The following is a 25,553-nucleotide window of genomic DNA, read 5'->3' on the forward strand; positions in this document are numbered from 1 at the left end:
GTGTTGGTATTTGAGGTACACACGAAAAGGTCGGACCTTATGTACGAGTTGTCAGCATTCCCGCGTTATGAGAATGGGGTACCCTTCCAACCAAATCTCCTGGTGTTTGTGCTTCAACACCCTCAGTGGCTGTAGAGGCATGTCAGTCACCACCGCGTCCGCGTGTGGCAACCTCTTCAGTACCTGCGAACTGGGAGACGAGGATATCGCTCTGTGATATCGCAAGGTGTTTCACCAGTGGGAGTCATCGGGTCAGTTGCTGGACTGACGCCATTACTGTCATTGTATTCCCCAGTCATTGGCGTGACAGTCCCCAACAACGGGCAAGGTGTATCATTCAAAGCAGAGTATACTCTGCGCATCAATGTTTTCTTGCTGAGACAGCTGCAGTGCTTGCGGAAGTGTCCGAAGGGCACATCTCAACTACCTTATTGCATGACTGCAAGGAGGAGGGAAGTTGCTTATTCACAGAGACAGCTGGCTCGAAATCATGAAAAGAATGGTCAATCAGGTTGGCTGATGGAATGTGTCGAGATATCGTAATATCTCCTTGGATTGGACTCTGCCCCAAGAGGTTTCTAAGCGTCTTTTTCCCAGGGGGTTCTTTCAACAGAAACCCCTCGTGAATGACTGCGTTGCAGCTAGTGTTAGGGAAGACAGTGTTGTCGGTGGAGGAGGCACTGTAGCCTGTGACCATACCTGGTTGGACTTCTCCATGCAGACACACACCTTTTCCAATCCATCAATGGGAGTAACCGATCCATCAAGTCTGCTCCAAGTAGGGTGTGTCCCAGGGAACAGTTTCCCCAGGCTGGTAACATACACAGGGTGGACAGGCGATACGTCCTTGAAGTGTAGTTTCAGCATGACTCTCAATGCAGACACCTGGGCAGGGTGTGTAGTCTGAGTGACCCCTCGAAGTGTAGTGTCGCATCGTTACACTTTTAGACCAATGTTCAGTTGGCTTCAAAGCCCTCCCCAGTTTAAGATCATCAAACAATGTTTGAGAGATGAGTGATATTGTCCCGCACCTGAATCAATTAGTGCATGACAAGTTAAAGCAATCCTCCAGGACTGTTTCCAGGTATGGGCGTGTTCCGAGGACATGTTCCCCACAAAGTGGTCGTTAGACGATGTGATGTGCCATTTCTGTTCAAGGTGGAAGCAGATTGACTTTCCCAGGATAAATTTTCCCCCAGTCAGTGGGCTTGGCTTTACACCTGGAAGCGTTTGACCTTTTCCTTCGCAACCTTTGTATCAGAGTCATTGAGGGAGACTCTATAGACAAAGCCCGGGGGTTTGTTTCTTGATCAAGCGGGCCCTGGATTGAGGGTCTCGAGTGAGAGCGGGAGAGATTTTAATTTTAACATCCCTGTGATGGGTGTTAATTCCTGCAGGACCTGGTGTCCGGTAATTCCCCGTCTGGTCCTTGTGACTTATCTTTTACCCAGGATTTTCTTAAAGTTCTCGCTTTAGTTCTTCCAGTAGTGGAACTTCTGGAGAACCTGTGGTCTACAGTTTTGATCATCCTTTAACCCTTTGTTACCCTTGTGCTCTGACACTGTGGGTTGGGTGCAGGAAAGTCCATGCAGAACAGGTCGATTAAAACACTTCACATTTCTCTTACGACTCTCCATGCAGAACACCTGGGCGTGGGTTTGTCTTAGGAACCTTAGGATAAAACACCTATTCCCCAGTCATTGAGGAGACTCTCCATGCAGACACACCTGGGCAGGGTGTGTCCCAGGATAAATACACCTATTCCCCAGTCATTGAGGAGACTCTCCATGCAGACACACCTGGGCAGGGTGTGTCCCAGGATAAATACACCTATTCCCCAGTCATTGAGGAGACTCTCCATGCAGACACACCTGGGCAGGGTGTGTCCCAGGATAAATACACCTATTCCCCAGTCATTGAGGAGACACTCTCATGCAGACACACCCATGTCCCAGATAAATACACATTCCCCAGTCTGGCAGACACACCTGGGCAGGGTGTGTCCCAGGATAAATACACCTATTCCCCAGTCATTGAGGAGACTCTCCATGCAGACACACCTGGGCAGGGTGTGTCCCAGGATAAATACACCTATTCCCCAGTCATTGAGGAGACTCTCCATGCAGACACACCTGGGCAGGGTGTGTCCCAGGATAAATACACCTATTCCCCAGTCATTGAGGAGACTCTCCATGCAGACACACCTGGGCAGGGTGTGTCCCAGGATAAATACACCTCTTCCCAGTCATTGAGGAGACTCTCCATGCAGACACACCTGGGCAGGGTGTGTCCCAGGATAAATACACCTATTCAGGGTGTGTCCCAGTCATTGATTGAGGAGACTCTCCATGCAGACACACCTGGGCAGGGTGTGTCCCAGGATAAATACACCTATTCCCCAGTCATTGAGGAGACTCTCCATGCAGACACACCTGGGCAGGGTGTGTCCCAGGATAAATACACCTATTCCCCAGTCATTGAGGAGACTCTCCATGCAGACACACCTGGGCAGGGTGTGTCCCAGGATAAATACACCTATTCCCCAGTCATTGAGGAGACTCTCCATGCAGACACACCTGGGCAGGGTGTGTCCCAGGACACCATTCCCCAGTCATTGAGGAGACTCTCCATGCAGACACACCTGGGCAGGGTGTGTCCCAGGATAAATACACCTATTCCCCAGTCATTGAGGAGACTCTCCATGCAGACACACCTGGGCAGGGTGTGTCCCAGGATAAATACACCTATTCCCCAGTCATTGAGGACCTGGGCAGGGTGTGTCCCTCTCCATGCAGACACACCTGGGCAGGGTGTGTCCCAGGATAAATACACCTATTCCCCAGTCATTGAGGAGACTCTCCATGCAGACACACCTGGGCAGGGTGTGTCCCAGGATAAATACACCTATTCCCCAGTCATTGAGGAGACTCTCCATGCAGACACACCTGGGCAGGGTGTGTCCCAGGATAAATACACCTATTCCCCCAGTCATTGAGGAGACTCTCCATGCAGACACACCTGGGCAGGGTGTGTCCCAGGATAAATACACCTATTCCCCAGTCATTGAGGAGACTCTCCATGCAGACACACCTGGGCAGGGTGTGTCCCAGGATAAATACACCTATTCCCCAGTCATTGAGGAGACTCTCCATGCAGACACACCTGGGCAGGGTGTGTCCCAGGATAAATACACCTATTCCCCAGTCATTGAGGAGACTCTCCATGCAGACACACCTGGGCAGGGTGTGTCCCAGGATAAATACACCTATTCCCCAGTCATTGAGGAGACTCTCCATGCAGACACACCTGGGCAGGGTGTGTCCCAGGATAAATACACCTATTCCCAGTCATTGAGGAGACTCTCCATGCAGACACACCTGGGCAGGGTGTGTCCCAGGATAAATACACCTATTCCCAGTCATTGAGGAGACTCTCCATGCAGACACACCTGGGCAGGGTGTGTCCCAGGTCTCCCCAGGGTGTGTCCCAGGATAAATACACCTATTCCCCAGTCATTGAGGAGACTCTCCATGCAGACACACCTGGGCAGGTGTGTCCCAGGATAAATACACCTATTCCCCCAGTCATTGAGGAGACTCTCCATGCAGACACACCTGGGCAGGGTGTGTCCCAGGATAAATACACCTATTCCCAGTCATTGAGGAGACTCTCCATGCAGACACACCTGGGCAGGGTGTGTCCCAGGATAAATACACCTATTCCCCAGTCATTGAGGAGACTCTCCATGCAGACACACCTGGGCAGGGTGTGTGTCCCCAGTCATTGAGGAGACTCTCCATGCAGACACACCTGGGCACCTACCTATTCCCCAGTCATGACACACCTGAGGAGACTCTCCATGCAGACACACCTGGGCAGGGTGTGTCCCAGGATAAATACACCTATTCCCCAGTCATTGAGGAGACTCTCCATGCAGACACACCTGGGCAGGGTGTGTCCCTCCATCCCAGTCATTGAGGAGACTCTCCATGCAGACACACCTGGGCAGGGTGTGTCCCAGGATAAATACACCTATTCCCCAGTCATTGAGGAGACTCTCCATGCAGACACACCTGGGCAGGGGTGTGTCCCATTGAGGAGACTCTCTCCATGCAGACACACCTGGGCAGGGTGTGTCCCAGGATAAATACACCTATTCCCCAGTCATTGAGGAGACTCTCCATGCAGACACACCTGGGCAGGGTGTGTCCCAGGATAAATACACCTATTCCCCAGTCATTGAGGAGACTCTCCATGCAGACACACCTGGGCAGGGTGTGTCCCAGGATAAATACACCTATTCCCCAGTCATTGAGGAGACTCTCTCCATGCAGACACACCTGGGCAGGGTGTGTCCCAGGATAAATACACCTATTCCCCAGTCATTGAGGAGACTCTCCATGCAGACACACCTGGGCAGGGTGTGTCCCAGGATAAATACACCTATTCCCCAGTCATTGAGGAGACTCTCCATGCAGACACACCTGGGCAGGGTGTGTCCCAGGATAAATACACCTATTCCCCAGTCATTGAGGAGACTCTCCATGCAGACACACCTGGGCAGGGTGTGTCCCAGGATAAATACACCTATTCCCCAGTCATTGAGGAGACTCTCCATGCAGACACACCTGGGCAGGGGTGTCCCAGGATAAATACACCTATTCAGTCATTGAGGAGACTCTCCATGCAGACACACCTGGGCAGGGTGTGTCCCAGGATAAATACACCTATTCCCCAGTCATTGAGGAGACTCTCCATGCAGACACACCTGGGCAGGGTGTGTCCCAGGATAAATACACCTATTCCCCAGTCATTGAGGAGACTCTCCATGCAGACACACCTGGGCAGGGTGTGTCCCAGGATAAATACACCTATTCCCCAGTCATTGAGGAGACTCTCCATGCAGACACACCTGGGCAGGGTGTGTCCCAGGATAAATACACCTATTCCCCAGTCATTGAGGAGACTCTCCATGCAGACACACCTGGGCAGGTGTGTCCCAGGATAAATACACCTATTCAGTCATTGAGGAGACTCTCCATGCAGATACACCCTCCCAGGATAAATACACCCCCAGTCATTGAGGAGACTCTCCATGCAGACACACCTGGGCAGGGGTGTGTCCCAGGATAAATACACCTCTCCCAGTCATTGAGGAGACTCTCCATGCAGACACACCTGGGCAGGGTGTGTCCCAGGATAAATACACCTATTCCCAGTCATTGAGGAGACTCTCCATGCAGACACACCTGGGCAGGGTGTGTCCCAGGATAAATACACCTATTCCCAGTCATTGAGGAGACTCTCCATGCAGACACCTGGGCAGGGTGTGTCCCAGGATAAATACACCTATTCCCCAGTCATGCAGACACACCTGGGCAGGTGTGTCCCAGAGACCTATTCCCCAGTCTCTCCATGCAGACACACCTGGGCAGGGTGTGTCCCAGGATAAATACACCTATTCCCCAGTCATTGAGGAGACTCTCTCCATGCAGACACACCTGGGCAGGGTGTGTCCCAGGATAAATACACCTATTCCCCAGTCATTGAGGAGACTCTCCATGCAGACACACCTGGGCAGGGTGTGTCCCAGGATAAATACACCTATTCCCAGTCAGTGCAGACACACCTGGGCAGGGTGTGTCCCAGGATTCCCCAGTCTCTCTCCATGCAGACACACCTGGGCAGGGTTTCCCAGGCACATTGTCATTGAGGAGACTCTCCATGCAGACACACCTGGGCAGGGTGTGTCCCAGGATAAATACACCTATTCCCCAGTCATTGACCGGGGAGCACATTGTCAGATGCAGACACACCTGGGCAGGGTGTGTCCCAGGATAAATACACCTCTCCCCAGTCATTGAGGAGACTCTCCATGCAGACACACCTGGGCAGGGTGTGTCCCAGGATAAATACACCATTCCCCAGTCATTGAGGAGACTCTTCCATGCAGACACACTGGGCAGGGTGTGAGGAGCACATTGTCAGATGGACCTGGGAGAGCACATTCCCCAGTCAGACGAGACTCTCCATGCAGACAGGATTTTGAGCACATTGTCAGATGACGGGAGAGCACATTGTCAGACATTGTCAGATGGGGAGAGCACATTGTCAGATGGACGGGAGAGCACATTGTCAGAGCACATTGTCAGATGGACGGGAGAGCACATTGTCAGACGGACGGGAGAGCACATTGTCAGATGTACGTGAGAGCACATTGTCAGATGGACGGGAGAGCACATTGTCAGATGGACGGGAGAGCACATTGTCAGACGTACGGGAGAGCACATTGTCAGACGGACGGGAGAGCACATTGTCAGACGGACGGGAGAGCACATTGTCAGACGGACGGGAGAGCACATTGTCAGACGGACGGGAGAGCACATTGTCAGACGGACGGGAGAGCACATTGTCAGACGGACGGGAGAGCACATTGTCAGATGGACGGGAGAGCACATTGTCAGATGGACGGGAGAGCACATTGTCAGATGGGACGGGAGAGCACATTGTCAGACGGACGGGAGAGCACATTGTCAGATGGACGGGAGAGCACATTGTCAGACGGACGGGAGAGCACATTGTCAGATGGACGGGAGAGCACATTGTCAGATGTGCGGGAGAGCACATTGTCAGATGTACGGGAGAGCACATTGTCAGACGGACGGGAGAGCACATTGTCAGATGGACGGGAGAGCACATTGTCAAACGGACGGGAGAGCACATTGTCAAACGGACGGGAGAGCACATTGTCAGATGGACAGGAGAGCACATTGTCAGATGTACTCACCCAGCGGCAATGTTCGTTTTCTCCAGAGTTCAGTAAAGTCAGTGCATAAAAAAATACCACGAGAATTGTAATTTTCTCTGAGAGATGTAGGAAATAGAGGCCACGGTAAGGGGAGAGAGGAACTGTGTGTCTGTATGTGAGTGTGTGAGTAGATCAGGTGTGGGGGTGGATTCAGAGTACGGGTTGGGGAGCTGCCGCTGACAGCCAGGCGGGAGAGGGAAGAGGAGCAGCTTGGACGAGACACTGCAGAGGGAAAGCTGAGGACAGAACTCAGGTCAGAGGTCAGCCAGAGAGACGGTTACTTTGGTAAACTTCAAGTAAAAGAAGTGCAAATAGCAAGAAAACTACACAAGGAAGTAGATGTTTGGATCATTGAGGAGAAAACTACTGTTTACTGTGAATAGTAGATGTTTGGATCATTGAGGGAGAAAACTACAGGGAATAGGGTGATACTATAGTTCAACCCCCTACCCCTGACTGACCATAAATGACCCCCTGTTGACCTGTGACCCTGGTAGTGTACTATACAGGGAATAGGGTGATACTATAGTTCAACCCCCTACCCCTGACTGACCATAAATTACCCCTGTTGACCTGTGACCCTGGTAGTGTACTATACAGGGAATAGGGTGATACTATAGTTCAACCCCCTACCCCTGACTGACCATAAATTACCCCCTGTTGACCTGTGACCCTGGTAGTGTACTATACAGGGAATAGGGTGATACCATAGGTCAACCCCCTACCCTGACTGACCATAAATGACCCCTGTTGACCTGTGACCCTGGTAGTGTACTATACAGGGAATAGGGTGATACTATAGTTCAACCCCCTACCCCTGACTGACCATAAATTACCCCCTGTTGACCTGTGACCCTGGTAGTGTACTATACAGGGAATAGGGTGATACCATAGGTCAACCCCCTACCCCTGACTGACCATAAATTACCCCCTGTTGAACTTTACCATTACACTGTGATTAGGTATCAACACTCTACCATTGCACTGTTTTACCACAGGCCCTAGTTTCTACCTTCTTAACAACACTATCAACAAGGCAGGTCCTACAGGCCCTAGTTTCTACCTTCTTAACAACACTATCAACAAGGCAGGTCCTACAGGCTCTAGTTTCTACCTTCTTAACAGCACAATCAACAAGGCAGGTCCTACAGGCCCTAGTTTCTACCTTCTTAACAGCACTATCAACAAGGCAGGTCCTACAGGCCCAAGTTTCTACCTTCTTAACAACACTATCAACAAGGCAGGTCCTACAGGCCCTCGTTCCGACCTTCTTAACAACACTATCAACAAGGCAGGTCCTACAGGCCCTAGTTTCTACCTTCTTAACAACACTATCAACAAGGCAGGTCCTACAGGCCCTAGTTTCTACCTTCTTAACAGCACTATCAACAACGCAGGTCCTACAGGCCCTAGTTTCTACCTTCTTAACAGCACTATCAACAAGGCAGGTCCTACAGGCCCTAGTTTCTACCTTCTTAACAGCACTATCAACAAGGCAGGTCCTACAGGCCCTCGTTCCTACCTTCTTAACAACACTATCAACAAGGCAGGTCCTACAGGCCCTAGTTTCTACCTTCTTAACAACACTATCAACAAGGCAGGTCCTACAGGCCCTAGTTTCTGCCTTCTTAACAACACTATCAACAAGGCAGGTCCTACAGGCCCTAGTTCCTACCTTCTTAACAACACTATCAACAAGGCAGGTCCTACAGGCCCTAGTTCCTACCTTCTTAACAACACTATCAACAAGGCAGGTCCTACAGGCCCTAGTTTCTGCCTTCTTAACAACACTATCAACACGACAGGTCCTACAGGCCCTAGTTTCTACCTTCTTAACAACACTATCAACAAAGCAGGTCCTACAGGCCCTAGTTTTGTCACACCTTGACTACTGTTCAGTCATGTGGTCAGGTGCTACAAAGAGGGACTTACGATCATTGCATTTGGTTCAGAACAGAGCAGCACGGCTGGACCTTGGATGAACACAGAGAGCTAATATTAATAATATGCATGTCAATCTCTCCTGGCTCAAAGTGGAGGAGAGATTGACTTCATCCCTACTTGTATTTATGAGAGGTATTGACATGTTGAATGCACCGAGCTGTCTGTCTAAACTACTGGCACACAGCTCAGACACCCATGCATAACCCACAAGACATGCCACCAGAGGTCTCTTCACAGTCCCCAAGTCCAGATCAGACTATGGGAGGCACAAAGTACTACATAGAGCCATGACTACATGGAACTCTATTCTACAGTACTACATAGAGCTATGACGACATGGAACTATATTCTACAGTACTACATAGAGCCATGACAACATGGAACTCTATTCTACAGTACTACATAGAGCCATGACGACATGGAACTCTATTCACAGCACTACATGGAGTCATGTGACATGGAACTCTATTCTACAGTACTACATAGAGCCATGACAACATGGAACTCTATTCTACAGTACTACATAGAGCCATGACGACATGGAACTCTATTCTACAGTACTACATAGAGCCATGACTACATGGAACTCTATTCTACAGTACTACGTAGAGCCATGACGACATGGAACTCTATTCTACATCAGGTAACTGAGGCAGCAGTAGAATCAGATTTAAAAAACATCCAAACACACCTTATGGAACAGCAGGGACTGTGAAGCAACACAAACATAGGCACTGACACATGCACACACACGTTAATATAGGCACTATACACAAGGATTATGTAAGAGCACACACTTAGTATATTGTGAAATATGTTATGAATGTATTTAAATATATTTGTGTTTTTAAAATTATATAACTGCCTTAATTTTGCCGGAGCCACGGGAAGAGTAGCTTCTGCCTTGGCAGGAACTAATGGGGATCCATAATAAACCCCAGGAAGAGTAGCTGCTGCCTTGGCAGAAACTAGTAAACTGGCCAGGGTGGCATACCTAATAAACTGGCCAAGGTGGCATACCTAATAAACTGGCCAAATAAACTGGCCAGTGTGGCATACCTAATAGACTGGCCAGGGTGGCATACCTAATAAACTGGCCAAGGTGGCATACCTAATAAACTGGCCAGGGTGGCATACCTAATAAACTGGCCAGGTGGCATACCTAATAAACTTGCCAGGGTGGCAGAAGCATAAACTGGCATAATAAACTGGCCAAGGTGGCATACCTAATAAACTTGCCAGGGTGGCAGACGTAATAAACTGTGGTATATGGCAGATGTAAGGCATGGTGGATGTGTCAGTCCTCCATCCGTCAGAGAGCGGGCGGGCGGGCGAGAGAGAGACGTTGAAGACCTGTGTGTGACTGCCGGTGGTTTCCAGGGATCAGGTTTCCAGGAAGCCTGTTCAGGGTCTTTCAGTTCAGGGTGACTCCTCTGTAACTACTAACACCTGGTGTTTCAATGAAGCAGCAGCAACAACACACAGCTACAACCACATTAACTCTTCACATATCACTCTGAATGAACCAGAGACATGTTGCCAAAAGCTAAATTAATCTCTTACCCGTATACTTTAACCAACCCCAGAACCAGCCTGGTCATCAGAGGACCATATGTGGAAGAAATCCTGGCTGAGACAGCCTGACACACTGACATGAACTCTGCTTCTGATCAAACACGACACGCAAATCCAGAGGCATAACTCGCTGTACCTTCATGCTGTTTTAGTGTCACACTAGAAGACTAAAAGACAAAACACAGTACATACCAGGTAGGAACTGATGTCCAGACTGAGTGACCAGACGATCCCAAACAGACTGCTGTGAAGCAACACACACGGACGGACTCATTCAGATCCCCTGTGTTAGTGTAGAGGTGGGAGATACCTCAACTTTTCCTGTTCCAACTCCACTAGATGGAAAAACAGCTGTCGGAGGGAAGGGAACGACCCACCCTGAATCCTGCAGGACGGGGTTGGAATGCGTGTCAGTCAGAGTGGATCTGAAAGAAACTTGGAACTCACTGCGGTGTTCTTTGGACCTGATGGGAGGAAAGGAAACCACGGCAGTAGAGAACATGATCAGTACTGACCACAGGATCACTCCCAAACGGCACCCTATTCCCTATATAGTGCACTACTTTTGGTCAGAGCTCTATGAGCCCTATGGGCTGAAGTAGTGCACGAACTAGGGAGCCATTTAGGATGCAACCCACAGACTTGTGACTGTGACTAACATTCTGAGGTCGGCTGGTAAGACATGACTGTAGTCTTCTGAGAAAAGACACAAAACGAGGTGTTGACAAAGGTTTGTTGTTGTTACTGTACAAACAGTATACTTGGAAAAGGCACAAAATAAACAGTCAAGAACACAAGTTTCCTCTGCCATTTTATTGTTGGAAGGGAATGTAGCAGCTACACTTATAACATGGATATATTTTCACCATTACAATGTTCTGGATAGAAGCGGTCTTGGAAAATGCTTTGAGAAGGTTGCAGACAGACAACAGAATCAGGTTCATTCAATATTATGGCCTGTTTAATCCTCTGATTCCTGCCGTATACACCACAAACCACCTATTAAATATGACAGGACATGATACCAAACCAATCAATTAAATATGACAGGACATGATACCAAACCAATCAATTAAATATGACAGGACATGATACCAAACCAATCAATTAAATATGAGGACATGCTACCAAACCAATCAATTAAATATGACAGGACATGCTACCAAACCAATCAATTAAATATGACATGATACCAAACCTTCTGATTACAAATAAGCAGTCCAAACTTAAAGACCACACTACATTTATTTCACCCGCCAAAAGCCCAGAACTTGACCAAGTTCAGTGCACACACTTTGGACCCATGCAAACAATGATCTCTCTCACACACACACACACACACACACACACACACACACACACACACACACACACGACCTTTGGCCAGGGCCGTGTCATTTAGGACGTAGACTGGGTTTTTCATTGCAGACCAACGGACAAACTAACACTGATAAATACACAATGCTCAAAACAGAACGCAGCTACAATAACATGTCATTATTAACACCCATTGGGATCAACAGCAACATCGTAGTCATTATCTTGTGCAAATCACAAAACTGGAGAACTGTGTAATTTCCCCACGCACACAGGAAAAGGTAAATAACGTGGCGAAATCCAATCACATCCTATTGGTCACCTGCTTGGTAAACAACAGGTGGAGACTAACAGGGACATGTTTTCAACAAAGACAGAATAAAGGAAAATATGTCCTGACAGAAGGTCAGAGGGATAATGTCCTGACAAGGTTAGAGGGGTAATGTCCCGACAGAAGGTCAGAGGGGTAATGTCCCGACAGAAGGTCAGAGGGGTAATGTCCCGACAGAAGGTCAGAGGGGTAATGTCCCGACAGAAGGTCAGAGGGTAATGTCCCGACAGAAGGTCAGAGGGGTAATGTCCCGACAGAAGGTCAGAGGGATAATGTCCCGACAGAAGGTCAGAGGGATAATGTCCCGACAGAAGGTCAGAGGGATAATGTTCCGACAGAAGGTCAGAGGGATAATGTTCCGACAGAAGGTCAGAGGGATAATGTCCTGACAGAAGGTTGGGGGATAATGTCCTAACAGAGTGTTATAGGGCTAATGTCCTGACAGAAGGTTAGAGGGATAATGGCCTGACGAAAGGTTAGATGGGATAATGTCCCGACAGAAGGATGGAGGGATAATGTCCTGACAGAAGGTTGTGGGGGATAATGTCCCGACAGAAGGATGGGGGGATAATGTCCCGACAGAAGGATGGAGGGATAATTGCCTGACAGAAGGTTATAGGGCTAATGTCCTGACAGAAGGTTAGAGGGATAATGGCCCGACGAAAGGTTAGATGGGATAATGTCGACAGAAGGTTAGATGGGTAATGTCCCGACATAAGGACGGGGGATAATGTCCCGACAGAAGGATGGGGGATAATGTCCTGTCAGAAGGATGGATGGATAATGTCCCGACAGAAGAATGGAGGGATAATGTCCCGACAGAAGAATGGGGGATAATGTCTTGTCAGAAGGTTAGAGGGATAATGTCCTGTCAGAAGGTTGGAGGGATAATGTCCTGGCAGAAGGATGGGGGGATAATGTCCCGACAGAAGGTTGGAGGGATAATGTCCTGGCAGAAGGATGGGGGGATAATGTCCCGACAGAAGGTTGGAGGGATAATGTCCCGACAGAAGGTTGGAGGGATAATGTCCTGGCAGAAGGTTGGAGGGATAATGTCCTGTCAGAAGGATTGAGTGATAATGTCCTGTCAGAAGGATGGGGGATAATGTCCTGGCAGAAGGATGGGGGGATAATGTCCTGGCAGAAGGTTGGAGGGATAATGTCCTGACAGAAGGTTGGAGGGATAATGTCCTGACAGAAGGTTGGAGGGATAATGTCCTGGCAGAAGGTTGGAGGGATAATGTCCTGTCAGAAGGATGGAGTGATAATGTCCTGGCAGAAGGTTGGAGGGATAATGTCCTGGCAGAGGAAAAAGCTGGTTGTGATTTCATAAATAAAATAGCAGTGGTGTATTATTTAGTTGTATCATTTTGAAAGGAGCCCTAGGATTCACACATCAATAACACATCACAGTAACAATTAACCTGTCGAACATACAGTCAACCTCCTCCCTCGCTGCTCTGCACTACCTATACACCCTATATAGTGCACTACCTATACACCCTAATCCATATATAGTGCACTACCTATACACCCTATTCCTATATAGTGCACTACCTAGACACCCTATTCCATATATAGTGCACTACCTATACACCCTATTCCATATATAGACCCTATATAGTGCACTACCTATACACCCTATTCCCTATATAGTGCACTACCTATAGACCCTATATATAGTGCACTACCTATACACCCTATTCCATATATAGTGCACAACCTATACACCCTATTCCTATATAGTGCACTACCTATACACCCTATTCCATATATAGTGCACTACCTATACACCCTATTCCATATATAGTGCACTACCTAAACACCCCTATTCCCTAGTGCACTACCTAAACACCCTATTCCCTATATAGTGCACTACCTATACACCCTATTCCATATATAGTGCACTACCTATACACCCTATTCCATATATAGTGCACTACCTAAACACCCTATTCCCCCTATATAGTGCACTACCTAAACACCCTATTCACTATATAGTGCACTACCTATACACCCTATTCCCTATATAGTGCACTACCTATAGACCCTGTATAGTGCACTACCTATACACCCTATATAGTGCACTACCTAAACACCCTATTCCATATATAGTGCACTACCTATAGACCCTATATAGTGCACTACCTATACACCCTATTCCCTATTTAGTGCACTATTTTTGACCAGGGCCCATAGGAAGACATACTGTATTGGTCATATAGTGTGTCTCACATCTTAGAGTGCACTGATATATAGTGTAGTGCACTACTTTAGACCAGAAGGGCAGAAGCCCCCATAGGGCTCTGGTTAAACGGCACCGCAGTACCTCCAGGCTCTGATCAGGCCCTACACCCAAGCAAGGGCACTGCGTTCATCCACCTCTGGCCTGCTCGCCTCCCTACCATTGAGGAAGTACAGTTCCCGCTCAGCCCAGTCAAAACTGTTCGCTGCTCTGGCCCCCAATGGTGGAACAAACTCCCTCACGACGCCAGGACAGCGGAGTCAATCACCACCTTCCGGAGACACCTGAAACCCCACCTCTTCAAGGAATACCTAGGATAGGATAAGTAATCCTTCTCACCACCCCCTTAATGATTTAGATGCACTATTGTAAAGTGGCTGTTCCACTGGATGTCAGAAGGTGAATTCACCAATTTGTAAGTCGCTCTGGATAAGAGCGTCTGCTAAATGACTTAAATGTAAATGTAATGTAAATGTTAAAAGTAGTGCACTATATAGGGAATAGGGTGCCATAGGGCTCTGGTCAAAGTAGTGCACTATATAGGGTGCCATAGGGCTCTGGTCTATAGAAGTGCACTACCTAAACACCCTATTCCCTATATAGTGCACTACCTAAACACCCTATTCCATATATAGTGCACTACCTATAGACCCTATATATTGCACTACCTATACACCCTATTCCATATATAGTGCAATACCTATACACCCTATTCCCTATATAGTGCACTACCTATATACCCAATATAGTGCACTGCCTATACACCCTATTCCCTATATGGTGCACTACGTATACACCCTATTCCATATATAGTGCACTACGTATACACCCTATTCCATATATAGTGCACTACGTATACACCCTATTCCATATATAGTGCACTACTGAAACAACCTATTCCCTATATAGTGCACTACCTATACACCCTATTCCATATATAGTGCACTACGTATACACCCTATTCCATATATAGTGCACTACTGAAACAACCTATTCCCTATATAGTGCACTACCTATACACCCTATTTCATATATAGTGCACTGCCTATACACCCTATTATCTATATAGTGCACTACCTAAACACCCTATTATCTATATAGTGCACTGCCTATACACCTATTATCTATATAGTGCACTACCTATACACCCTATTATCTATATAGTGCACTACCTATACACCCTATTTCATATATAGTGCACTACCTAAACACCCTATTCCATATATAGTGCACTACCTATAGACCCTATTCCATATATAGTGCACTACATATACACCCTATTCCCTATATAGTGCACTACGTATACACCCTATTCCATATATAGTGCACTACCTATACACCCTATTCCCTATATAGTGCACTATTTTTGACCAGGGCCCATAGGAAGACATACTGTATATGTCATATAGTGTGTCTCACATCTTATGGTGCACTGATATATAGTGTAGTGCACTACTTTAGATCAGAAGGGCAGAAGCCCCCATAGGGCTCTGGTTAAAAGTAGTGCACTACATAGGGAATAGGGTGCCATAGGGCTCTGGTCTAAAGTAGTGCACTATATAGGGAATAGGGTGCCATAGGGCTCTGGTCTAAAGTAGTGCACTATATAGGGTGCAATAGGGCTCTGGTCTAAAGTAGTGCACTATATGGGGAATAGGGTGCCGTTTGGGCCTAGGCCCTGCTCCGCTCCCTGGTCAGAAGGGAGAGAGGCTGGGCACTTTGATATTGATGTCTCCGATGTTGATGTTGCGAGGCATTTCTGGGAGGTTGATGTTCTTGACGGCGGAGACAGCCCGCGCCGCGCTGCAGAGAAGCCCCTGAAACAGACACAACTCTGCTTTGAGGCTTTTCTACACCAGCTGTGGAGATGATGAAATACACAGCAATGAAATGAACTCATCAGGTGTAATAGAGAGAGGAGACTAAAGGGTCTGGTTATGGACATCATGTTGAATCTACAGTAGGCTTCATCTCTGTCTGGGAGACGGGACGTATTCACTAGGAACGTTCATCTCTGTCTGGGAGACGGGACGTATTCACTAGGAACCGAGGAACGTTCATCTCTGTCTGGGAGACGGACGTATTCACTAGGAACGTTCATCTCTGTCTGGGAGACGGGACGTATTCACTAGGAACCGAGGAACGTTCATCTCTGTCTGGGAGACCAGGGTCGTATTCACTAGGAACCGAAAGGTCTAGAGTCTAGACTAACAGCCCTAAAGGTCTAGACTAACAGCCCTAAAGGTCTAGACTAACAGCCCTAAAGGTCTAGAGTCTAGACTAACAGCCCTAAAGGTCTAGGGTCTAGACTAACAGCCCTAAAGGTCTAGAGTCTAGACTAACAGCCCTAAAGGTCTAGAGTCTAGACTAACAGCCCTACAGGTCTAGAGTCTAGACTGACAGCCCTAAAGGTCTAGAGTCTAGACTAACAGCCCTAAAGGTCTAGAGTCTAGACTAACAGCCCTAAAGGTCTAGAGTCTAGACTAACAGCCCTAAAGGTCTAGAGTCTAGACTAACAGCCCTAAAGGTCTAGAGTCTAGACTAACAGCCCTAAAGGTCTAGAGTCTAGACTAACAGCCCTAAAGAGTCTAGACTAACAGCCCTAAAGGTCTAGAGTCTAGACTAACAGCCTAAAGGTCTAGACTAACAGCCCTAAAGGTCTAGAGTCTAGACTAACAGTAAAGGTCTAGACTAACAGCCCTAAAGGTCTAGAGTCTAGACTAACAGCCCTAAAGGTCTAGGGTCTAGACTAACAGCCCTAAAGGTCTAGAGTCTAGACTAACAGCCCTAAAGGTCTAGAGTCTAGACTAACAGCCCTAAAGGTCTAGAGTCTAGACTAACAGCCCTAAAGGTCTAGAGTCTAGACTAACAGCCCTAAAGGTCTAGAGTCTAGACTAACAGCCCTAAAGGTCTAGACTAACAGCCCTAAAGGTCTAGAGTCTAGACTAACAGCCCTAAAGGTCTAGACTAACAGCCCTAAAGGTCTAGAGTCTAGACTAACAGCCCTAAAGGTCTAGAGTCTAGACTAACAGCCCTAAAGGTCTAGGGTCTAGACTAACAGCCCTAAAGGTCTAGAGTCTAGACTAACAGCCCTAAAGGTCTAGACTAACAGCCCTAAAGGTCTAGGGTCTAGACTAACAGCCCTAAAGGTCTAGGGTCTAGACTAACAGCCCTAAAGGTCTAGAGTCTAGACTAACAGCCCTAAAGGTCTAGGGTCTAGACTAACAGCCCTAAAGGTCTAGAGTCTAGACTAACAGCCCTAAAGGTCTAGAGTCTAGACTAACAGCCCTAAAGGTCTAGGGTCTAGACTAACAGCCCTAAAGGTCTAGGGTCTAGACTAACAGCCCTAAAGGTCTAGAGTCTAGACTAACAGCCCTAAAGGTCTAGACTAACAGCCCTAAAGGTCTAGGGTCTAGACTAACAGCCCTAAAGGTCTAGGGTCTAGACTAACAGCCCTAAAGGTCTAGACTAACAGCCTAAAGGTCTAGGGTCTAGACTAACAGCCCTAAAGGTCTAGGGTCTAGACTAACAGCCCTAAAGGTCTAGGGTCTAGACTAACAGCCCTAAAGGTCTAGACTAACAGCCCTAAAGGTCTAGGGTCTAGACTAACAGCCCTAAAGGTCTAGAGTCTAGACTAACAGCCCTAAAGGTCTAGGGTCTAGACTAACAGCCCTAAGGTCTAGGGTCTAGACTAACAGCCCTAAAGGTCTAGGGTCTAGACTAACAGCCCTACAGGTCTAGAGTCTAGACTAACAGCCCTAAAGGTCTAGGGTCTAGACTAACAGCCCTAAAGGTCTAGACTAACAGCCCTAAAGGTCTAGAGTCTAGACTAACAGCCCTAAAGGTCTAGGGTCTAGACTAACAGCCCTAAAGAGTCTAGAGTCTAGACTAACAGCCCTAAAGGTCTAGGGTCTAGACTAACAGCCCTAAAGGTCTAGGGTCTAGACTAACAGCCCTAAAGGTCTAGGGTCTAGACTAACAGCCCTAAAGGTCTAGGGTCTAGACTAACAGCCCTAAAGGTCTAGGGTCTAGACTAACAGCCCTAAAGGTCTAGAGTCTAGACTAACAGCCCTAAAGGTCTAGGGTCTAGACTAACAGCCCTAAAGGTCTAGGGTCTAGACTAACAGCCCTAAAGGTCTAGGGTCTAGACTAACAGCCCTAAAGGTCTAGAGTCTAGACTAACAGCCCCAAAGGTCTAGAGTCTAGACTAACAGCCCTAAAGGTCTAGAGTCTAGACTAACAGCCCTAAAGGTCTAGGGTCTAGACTAACAGCCCTAAAGGTCTAGAGTCTAGACTAACAGCCCTAAAGGTCTAGGGTCTAGACTAACAGCCCTAAAGGTCTAGGGTCTAGACTAACAGCCCTAAAGGTCTAGGTCTAGACTAACAGCCCTAAAGGTCTAGAGTCTAGACTAACAGCCCTAAAGGTCTAGAGTCTAGACTAACAGCCCTAAAGGTCTAGAGTCTAGACTAACAGCCCTAAAGGTCTAGACTAACAGCCCTAAAGGTCTAGAGTCTAGACTAACAGCCCTAAAGGTCTAGACTAACAGCCCTAAAGGTCTAGAGTCTAGACTAACAGCCCTAAAGGTCTAGAGTCTAGACTAACAGCCCTAAAGGTCTAGAGTCTAGACTAACAGCCCTAAAGGTCTAGACTAACAGCCCTAAAGGTCTAGAGTCTAGACTAACAGCCCTAAAGGTCTAGAGTCTAGACTAACAGCCCTAAAGGTCTAGAGTCTAGACTAACAGCCCTAAAGGTCTAGAGTCTAGACTAACAGCCCTAAAGGTCTAGAGTCTAGACTAACAGCCTTAAAAGGTCTAGACTAACAGCCCTAAAGGTCTAGAGTCTAGACTAACAGCCCTAAAGGTCTAGACTAACAGCCCTAAAGGTCTAGACTAACAGCCCTAAAGGTCTAGACTAACAGCCCTAAAGGTCTAGACTAACAGCCCTAAAGGTCTAGAGTCTAGACTAACAGCCCTAAAGGTCTAAAGGACTAACTACAGGACCAGTCACCAGACTAACAGAGGACTAACTACAGGACCAGTCACCAGACTAACAGAGGACTAACTACAGGACCAGTCACCAGACTAACAGAGGACTAACTACAGGACCAGTCACCAGACTAACAGAGGACTAACTACAGGACCAGTCACCAGACTAACAGAGGACTAACTACAGGACCAGTCACCAGACTAACAGAGGACTAACTACAGGACCAGTCACCAGACTAACAGAGGACTAACTACAGGACCAGTCACCAGACTAACAGAGGACTAACTACAGGACCAGTCACCAGACTAACAGAGGACTAACTACAGGACCAGTCACCAGACTAACAGAGGACTAACTACAGGACCAGTCACCAGACTAACAGAGGACTAACTACAGGACCAGTCACCAGACTAACAGAGGACTAACTACAGGTGCAGCCACCAGACTAACAGAGGACTAACTACAGGGCCAGTCACAAGACTAACAGAGGACTAACTACAGGACCAGTCACAAGACTAACAGAGGACTAACTACAGGACCAGTCACAAGACTAACAGAGGACTAACTACAGGGCCAGTCACAAGACCAACAGAGGACTAACTACAGGGCCAGTCACCAGACTAACAGAGGACTCTAACTACAGGACCAGTCACCAGACTAACAGAGGACTAACTACAAGGCCAGTCACCAGACTAACAGAGGACTAACTACAGGACCAGTCACCAGACTAACAGAGGACTAACTACAGGACCAGTGAACAGACTAACAGAGGACTAACTACAGGGCCAGTCACCAGACTAACAGAGGACTAACTACAGGGCCAGTCACCAGACTAACAGAGGACTAACTACAGGACCAGTGAACAGACTAACAGAGGACTAACTACAGGACCAGTCACCAGACTAACAGAGGACTAACTACAGGACCAGTGAACAGACTAACAGAGGACTAACTACAGGACCAGTCACCAGACTAACAGAGGACTAACTACAGGACCAGTGAACAGACTAACAGAGGACTCTAACTACAGGACCAGTCACCAGACTAACAGAGGACTAACTACAGGACCAGTCACCAGACTAACAGAGGACTAACTACAGGAGCTGTCACCAGACTAACAGTGGACTAACTACAGGACCAGTCACCAGACTAACAGAGGACTAACTACAGGACCAGTCACCAGACTAACAGAGGACTAACTACAGGACCAGTCACCAGACTAACAGAGGACTAACTACAGGACCAGTGAACAGACTAACAAAGGACCAACTACAGGACCAATAAGTGAACTGACTAACCTCTGATTTCTCCATGCGGTTCTGCAGCTCTACCTGGCCCACGATCTCATTCATGTTGGTTTCCAGCACCATCCCCATCACCACCTCCTGGAGGATGAAGTGGACCTGTAAATGATAGGTATATAACAAGGTAATGTAGCAGACCTGTAAATGATAGGTATATAACAAGGTAATGTTCCAATTTGTAAGTCGCTCTGGATAAGAGCGTCTGCTAAATGACTTAAATGTAAATGTTAAATGTAATGTAGCAGACCTGTAAATGATAGGTATATAACAAGGTAATGTAGCGGACCTGTAAATGATAGGTATATAACAAGGTAATGTAGCGGACCTGTAAATGATAGGTATATAACAAGGTAATGTAGCGGACCTGTAAATGATAGGTATATAACAAGGTAATGTAGCGGACCTGTAAATGATAGGTATATAACAAGGTAATGTAGCGGACCTGTAAATGATAGGTATATAACAAGGTAATGTATCAGACCTGTAAATGATAGGTATATAACAAGGTAATGTAGCGGACCTGTAAATGATAGTTATATAACAAGGTAATGTAGCAGACCTGTAAATGATAGGTATATAACAAGGTAATGTAGCGGACCTGTAAATGATAGGTATATAACAAGGTAATGTAGCGGACCTGTAAATGATAGGTATATAACAAGATAATGTAATGGACCTGTAAATGATAGGTATATAACAAGGTAATGTAGCAGACCTGTAAATGATAGGTATATAACAAGGTAATGTATCAGGGCTGATATGATAGGTATATAACAAGGTAATGTAGGGGACCTGTAAATGATAGGTATATAACAAGGTAATGTATCAGGGCTGTAAATGATAGGTATATAACAAGGTAATGTAGCGGAACTGTAAATTATAGGTATATAACAAGGTAATGTAGCAGGGCTGTAAATGATAGGTATATAACAAGGTAATGTATCAGGGCTGTAAATGATAGGTATATAACAAGGTAATGTAGCAGACCTGTAAATGATAGGTATATAACAAGGTAATGTAGTGGACCTGTAAATGATAGGTATATAACAAGGTAATGTAGCAGACCTGTAAATGATAGGTATATAACAAGGTAATGTAGCAGACCTGTAAATGATAGGTATATAACAAGGTAATGTAGTGGACCTGTAAATGATAGGTATATAACAAGGTAATGTAGCGGACCTGTAAATGATAGGTATATAACAAGGTAATGTTCCAATTTGTAAGTCGCTCTGGATAAGAGCGTCTGCTAAATGACTTAAATGTAAATGTTAAATGTAATGTAGCAGACCTGTAAATGATAGGTATATAACAAGGTAATGTAGCGGACCTGTAAATGATAGGTATATAACAAGGTAATGTAGCGGACCTGTAAATGATAGGTATATAACAAGGTAATGTAGCGGACCTGTAAATGATAGGTATATAACAAGGTAATGTAGCGGACCTGTAAATGATAGGTATATAACAAGGTAATGTAGCGGACCTGTAAATGATAGGTATATAACAAGGTAATGTAGCGGACCTGTAAATGATAGGTATATAACAAGATAATGTAATGGACCTGTAAATGATAGGTATATAACAAGGTAATGTAGCAGACCTGTAAATGATAGGTATATAACAAGGTAATGTATCAGGGCTGATATGATAGGTATATAACAAGGTAATGTAGGGGACCTGTAAATGATAGGTATATAACAAGGTAATGTATCAGGGCTGTAAATGATAGGTATATAACAAGGTAATGTAGCGGAACTGTAAATTATAGGTATATAACAAGGTAATGTAGAGGAACTGTAAATGATAGTTATATAACAAGGTAATGTAGCAGACCTGTAAATGATAGGTATATAACAAGGTAATGTAGTGGACCTGTAAATGATAGGTATATAACAAGGTAATGTAGCAGGGCTGTAAATGATAGGTATATAACAAGGTAATGTATCAGGGCTGTAAATGATAGGTATATAACAAGGTAATGTATCAGGGCTGTAAATGATAGGTATATAACAAGGTAATGTAGCGGACCTGTAAATGATAGGTATATAACAAGGTAATGTAGTGGACCTGTAAATGATAGGTATATAACAAGGTAATGTAGTGGACCTGTAAATGATAGGTATATAACAAGGTAATGTATCAGGGCTGTAAATGATAGGTATATAACAAGGTAATGTAGCGGACCTGTAAATGATAGGTATATAACAAGGTAATGTAGTGGACCTGTAAATGATATGTATATAACAAGGTAATGTAGTGGACCTGTAAATGATAGGTATATAACAAGGTAATGTAGCAATCCTGTAAATGATAGGTATATAACAAGGTAATGTAGCAGACCTGTAAATGATAGGTATATAACAAGGTAATGTAGCAGACCTGTAAATGATAGGTATATAACAAGGTAATGTATCAGAGCTGTAAATGATAGGTATATAACAAGGTAATGTAGGGGACTTGTAAATGACAGGTATATAACAAGGTAATGTATCAGGGCTGTAAATGATAGGTATATAACAAGGTAATATCGTGGAGCTGGACCTCTTCTATGCTGCTGCTACTCTGTTATTATCTATGCATAGTCACTTTAATAACTACATCCTACATGTACATATTACCTCAATTACCTTGACACCAGTGCCCCTGCACATTGACCCTGACCAGTACCACCTGTATATAGCCTCTTCATTGACTCTGTACCGGTACCCCCTGTATATAGCCTCCACATTGACTCTGTACTGGTATCCCTGTACATAGCTTCCACATTGACTCTGTACCGGTACCCCCTGTATATAGCCTCCACATTGACTCTGTACCGGTGCCCCCTGTATATAGCCTACACATTGACTCTGTACCGGTACCCCCTGTATATAGCCTCCATATTGACTCTGTACCGTAACACCCTGTATATAGCCTCCACATTGACTCTGTACCGGTGCCCCCTGTATATAGCCTCCACATTGACTCTGTACCGGTACCCCCTGTATATAGCCTCCATATTGACTCTGTACCGGTACCCCCTGTATATAGCCTCCACATTGACTCTGTACCGGTACCCCCTGTATATAACCTCCATATTGACTCTGTACCGGTACCCCCTGTATATAGCCTCCACATTGACTCTGTACTGGTACCCCCTGTATATAACCTCCACATTGACTCTGTACCGGTACCCCCTGTATATAACCTCCATATTGACTCTGTACCGGTACCACCTGTATATAGCCTCCATATTGACTCTGTACCGGTACCCCCTGTATATAGCCTCCATATTGACTCTGTACCGTAACACCCTGTATAGCATTTCACTGTAAGGTCTACACCTGTTGTATCCGGCGCATGTGACAAATAACATTTGATTTGAAAGCTAAAATGTGTCCAAAACAAGGCCAATACGTTTCTATGGGTTTATTTTGGACCTACGCTTGTCACCTGCCTTCCTGCCTTTGGGACACAAGTCCCTTTGTTAGGGCAGAGAGGTGCATCTCTCCATTACGCACAGATCTCTGGTGTAAACGGGGTGGTGCACAGAGGAGGAAGGAGACCTAAAAGACAACATGAGAACAAGCGGAAATAAACAATCGTAAAATTGAAAAATAACAAGACTCGATTCTGCGATACAGGCATTTGGAATATTGCGCAAAAACATCTAGGGCAGGGTTAGGGTTAGATCACCTGAGCTGAGCCAGAGGGCAGACTGACCATCTACTACCTGAGCTGAGCCAGAGGGCAGACTGAGCTGAGCCAAAGGGCAGACTGAGCATCTACCACCTGAGCTGAGCCAGAGGGCAGACTGAGCTGAGCCAGAGGGCAGACTGAGCATCTACCACCTGAGCTGAGCCAGAGGACAAACTGAGCATCTACCACCGAGCTGAGCCATAGAGCAGACTGAGAATCTACAACCTGAGCTGAGCCAGAGGGCAGACTGACCATCTACTACCTGAGCTGAGCCAGAAGGCAGACTGATCATTTACCGCCTGAGCTGAGCCAGAGGGCAGACTGAGAATCTACCACCTGAGCTGAGCCAGAGGGCAGACTGACCATCTACCACCTGAGCTGAGCCAGAGGGCAGACTGATCATCTACCACCTGAGCTGAGCCAGAGGGCAGACTGATCATCTACCACCTGAGCGGAGCCAGAGGGCTGACTGATCATCTATCACTTGAGCTGAGCCATGTCAAAATATTGTCTGTGAGTATAACATAACAGGCGAAATCCTGAGGCAAATCCAATCAGGAAGTGCCTCTTATTTTGAAACCTTTGTGTTCCTATGCACCCCTATTGGCCATTGAAAGGGATATCAACCAGATTCCTTTTTCTACGTATTCCCTAAGGTGTCTACAGCATTTTGACGTAGTTTCACGCCTTTATGTTGAAGAATGAGCGTAAACGACTACATTGCGTAAGTGGCCAGCTGAGGGCTCTCAGAGTGATTCTTGCGTAAAAGACAGGTAGTCATTTTTCCTCTCGGTCCTACTGAAAAGTAAAATTGTCCCGGTTGATATATTATCAAATAGATATTTGAAAAACACCTTGAGGATTGATTATAAAAACATTTGCCATGTTTCTGTCGATATTATGGATATAATTTGGATTTTTTTTTGGGGGTGTTGTCGTGACCGCTATTTCCGGTGGATTTCTGAACATAACGTGAAAAACAAACGGAGGTATTTTGGGTATAAAATCATCTTTATGGAACAAAAGGAACATTTGCTGTCTAACTGGGATTCTCATCAGTGAAAACATCCGAAGATCATCAAAGGTAAACGGTTAATTTGATTGATTTTCTGATTTTCGTGACCAAGCTTCCTGCTGCTAGCTGGACATAATGCTATGCTAGGCTATCGATAAACTTACACAAACGCTTGACTTGATTTGGCTGTAAAGCATAATTTCAAAATCTGAGATGACAGGGTGATTAACAAAAGGCTAAGCTGTGTTTCACTATATTTCACTTGTGATCTCATGAATTATGAATATTTTCTAGTAATATTTTTTGTCCGTTGCGCTATGCTAATTAGTGTAGTTGATGACAATTC

At 46.2% G+C, this 25,553-nt stretch overlaps 1 protein-coding gene, 1 long non-coding RNA gene and 1 pseudogene across 2 annotated transcripts in view; all 3 read right to left on the reverse strand.

Moving 5' to 3' along the window:
• Window positions 1–10,716, reverse strand: part of LOC135552096 (aminopeptidase Ey-like) — a 57,388-nt pseudogene extending 46,672 nt beyond the window's left edge.
• A 409-nt stretch (window positions 10,717–11,125) lies between these two features.
• Window positions 11,126–13,799, reverse strand: LOC135554290 (uncharacterized). The gene is made up of 3 exons (XR_010457671.1): window positions 13,730–13,799; window positions 13,591–13,639; window positions 11,126–13,516 (listed from the first exon to the last, which is right to left on the reverse strand). It is a non-coding gene; the product is annotated as an uncharacterized LOC135554290 (long non-coding RNA).
• A 771-nt stretch (window positions 13,800–14,570) lies between these two features.
• Window positions 14,571–25,553, reverse strand: part of LOC135554284 (AP-3 complex subunit sigma-2-like) — a 34,831-nt gene continuing 23,848 nt past the window's right edge. The window contains exons 5-6 of the mRNA XM_064986493.1: window positions 20,506–20,610; window positions 14,571–16,037 (exon numbers count right to left, since the gene is read on the reverse strand). Coding sequence (XP_064842565.1) covers window positions 15,915–16,037; window positions 20,506–20,610 — 228 coding nt within the window. The 3' untranslated portion in view covers window positions 14,571–15,914. The remainder of the gene's footprint in view (window positions 16,038–20,505; window positions 20,611–25,553) is intronic.

Source organism: Oncorhynchus masou, chromosome 2 (assembly GCF_036934945.1).
Source record: "Oncorhynchus masou masou isolate Uvic2021 chromosome 2, UVic_Omas_1.1, whole genome shotgun sequence".
In the NCBI taxonomy this organism is placed as follows: Eukaryota; Metazoa; Chordata; class Actinopteri; order Salmoniformes; family Salmonidae; genus Oncorhynchus; species Oncorhynchus masou.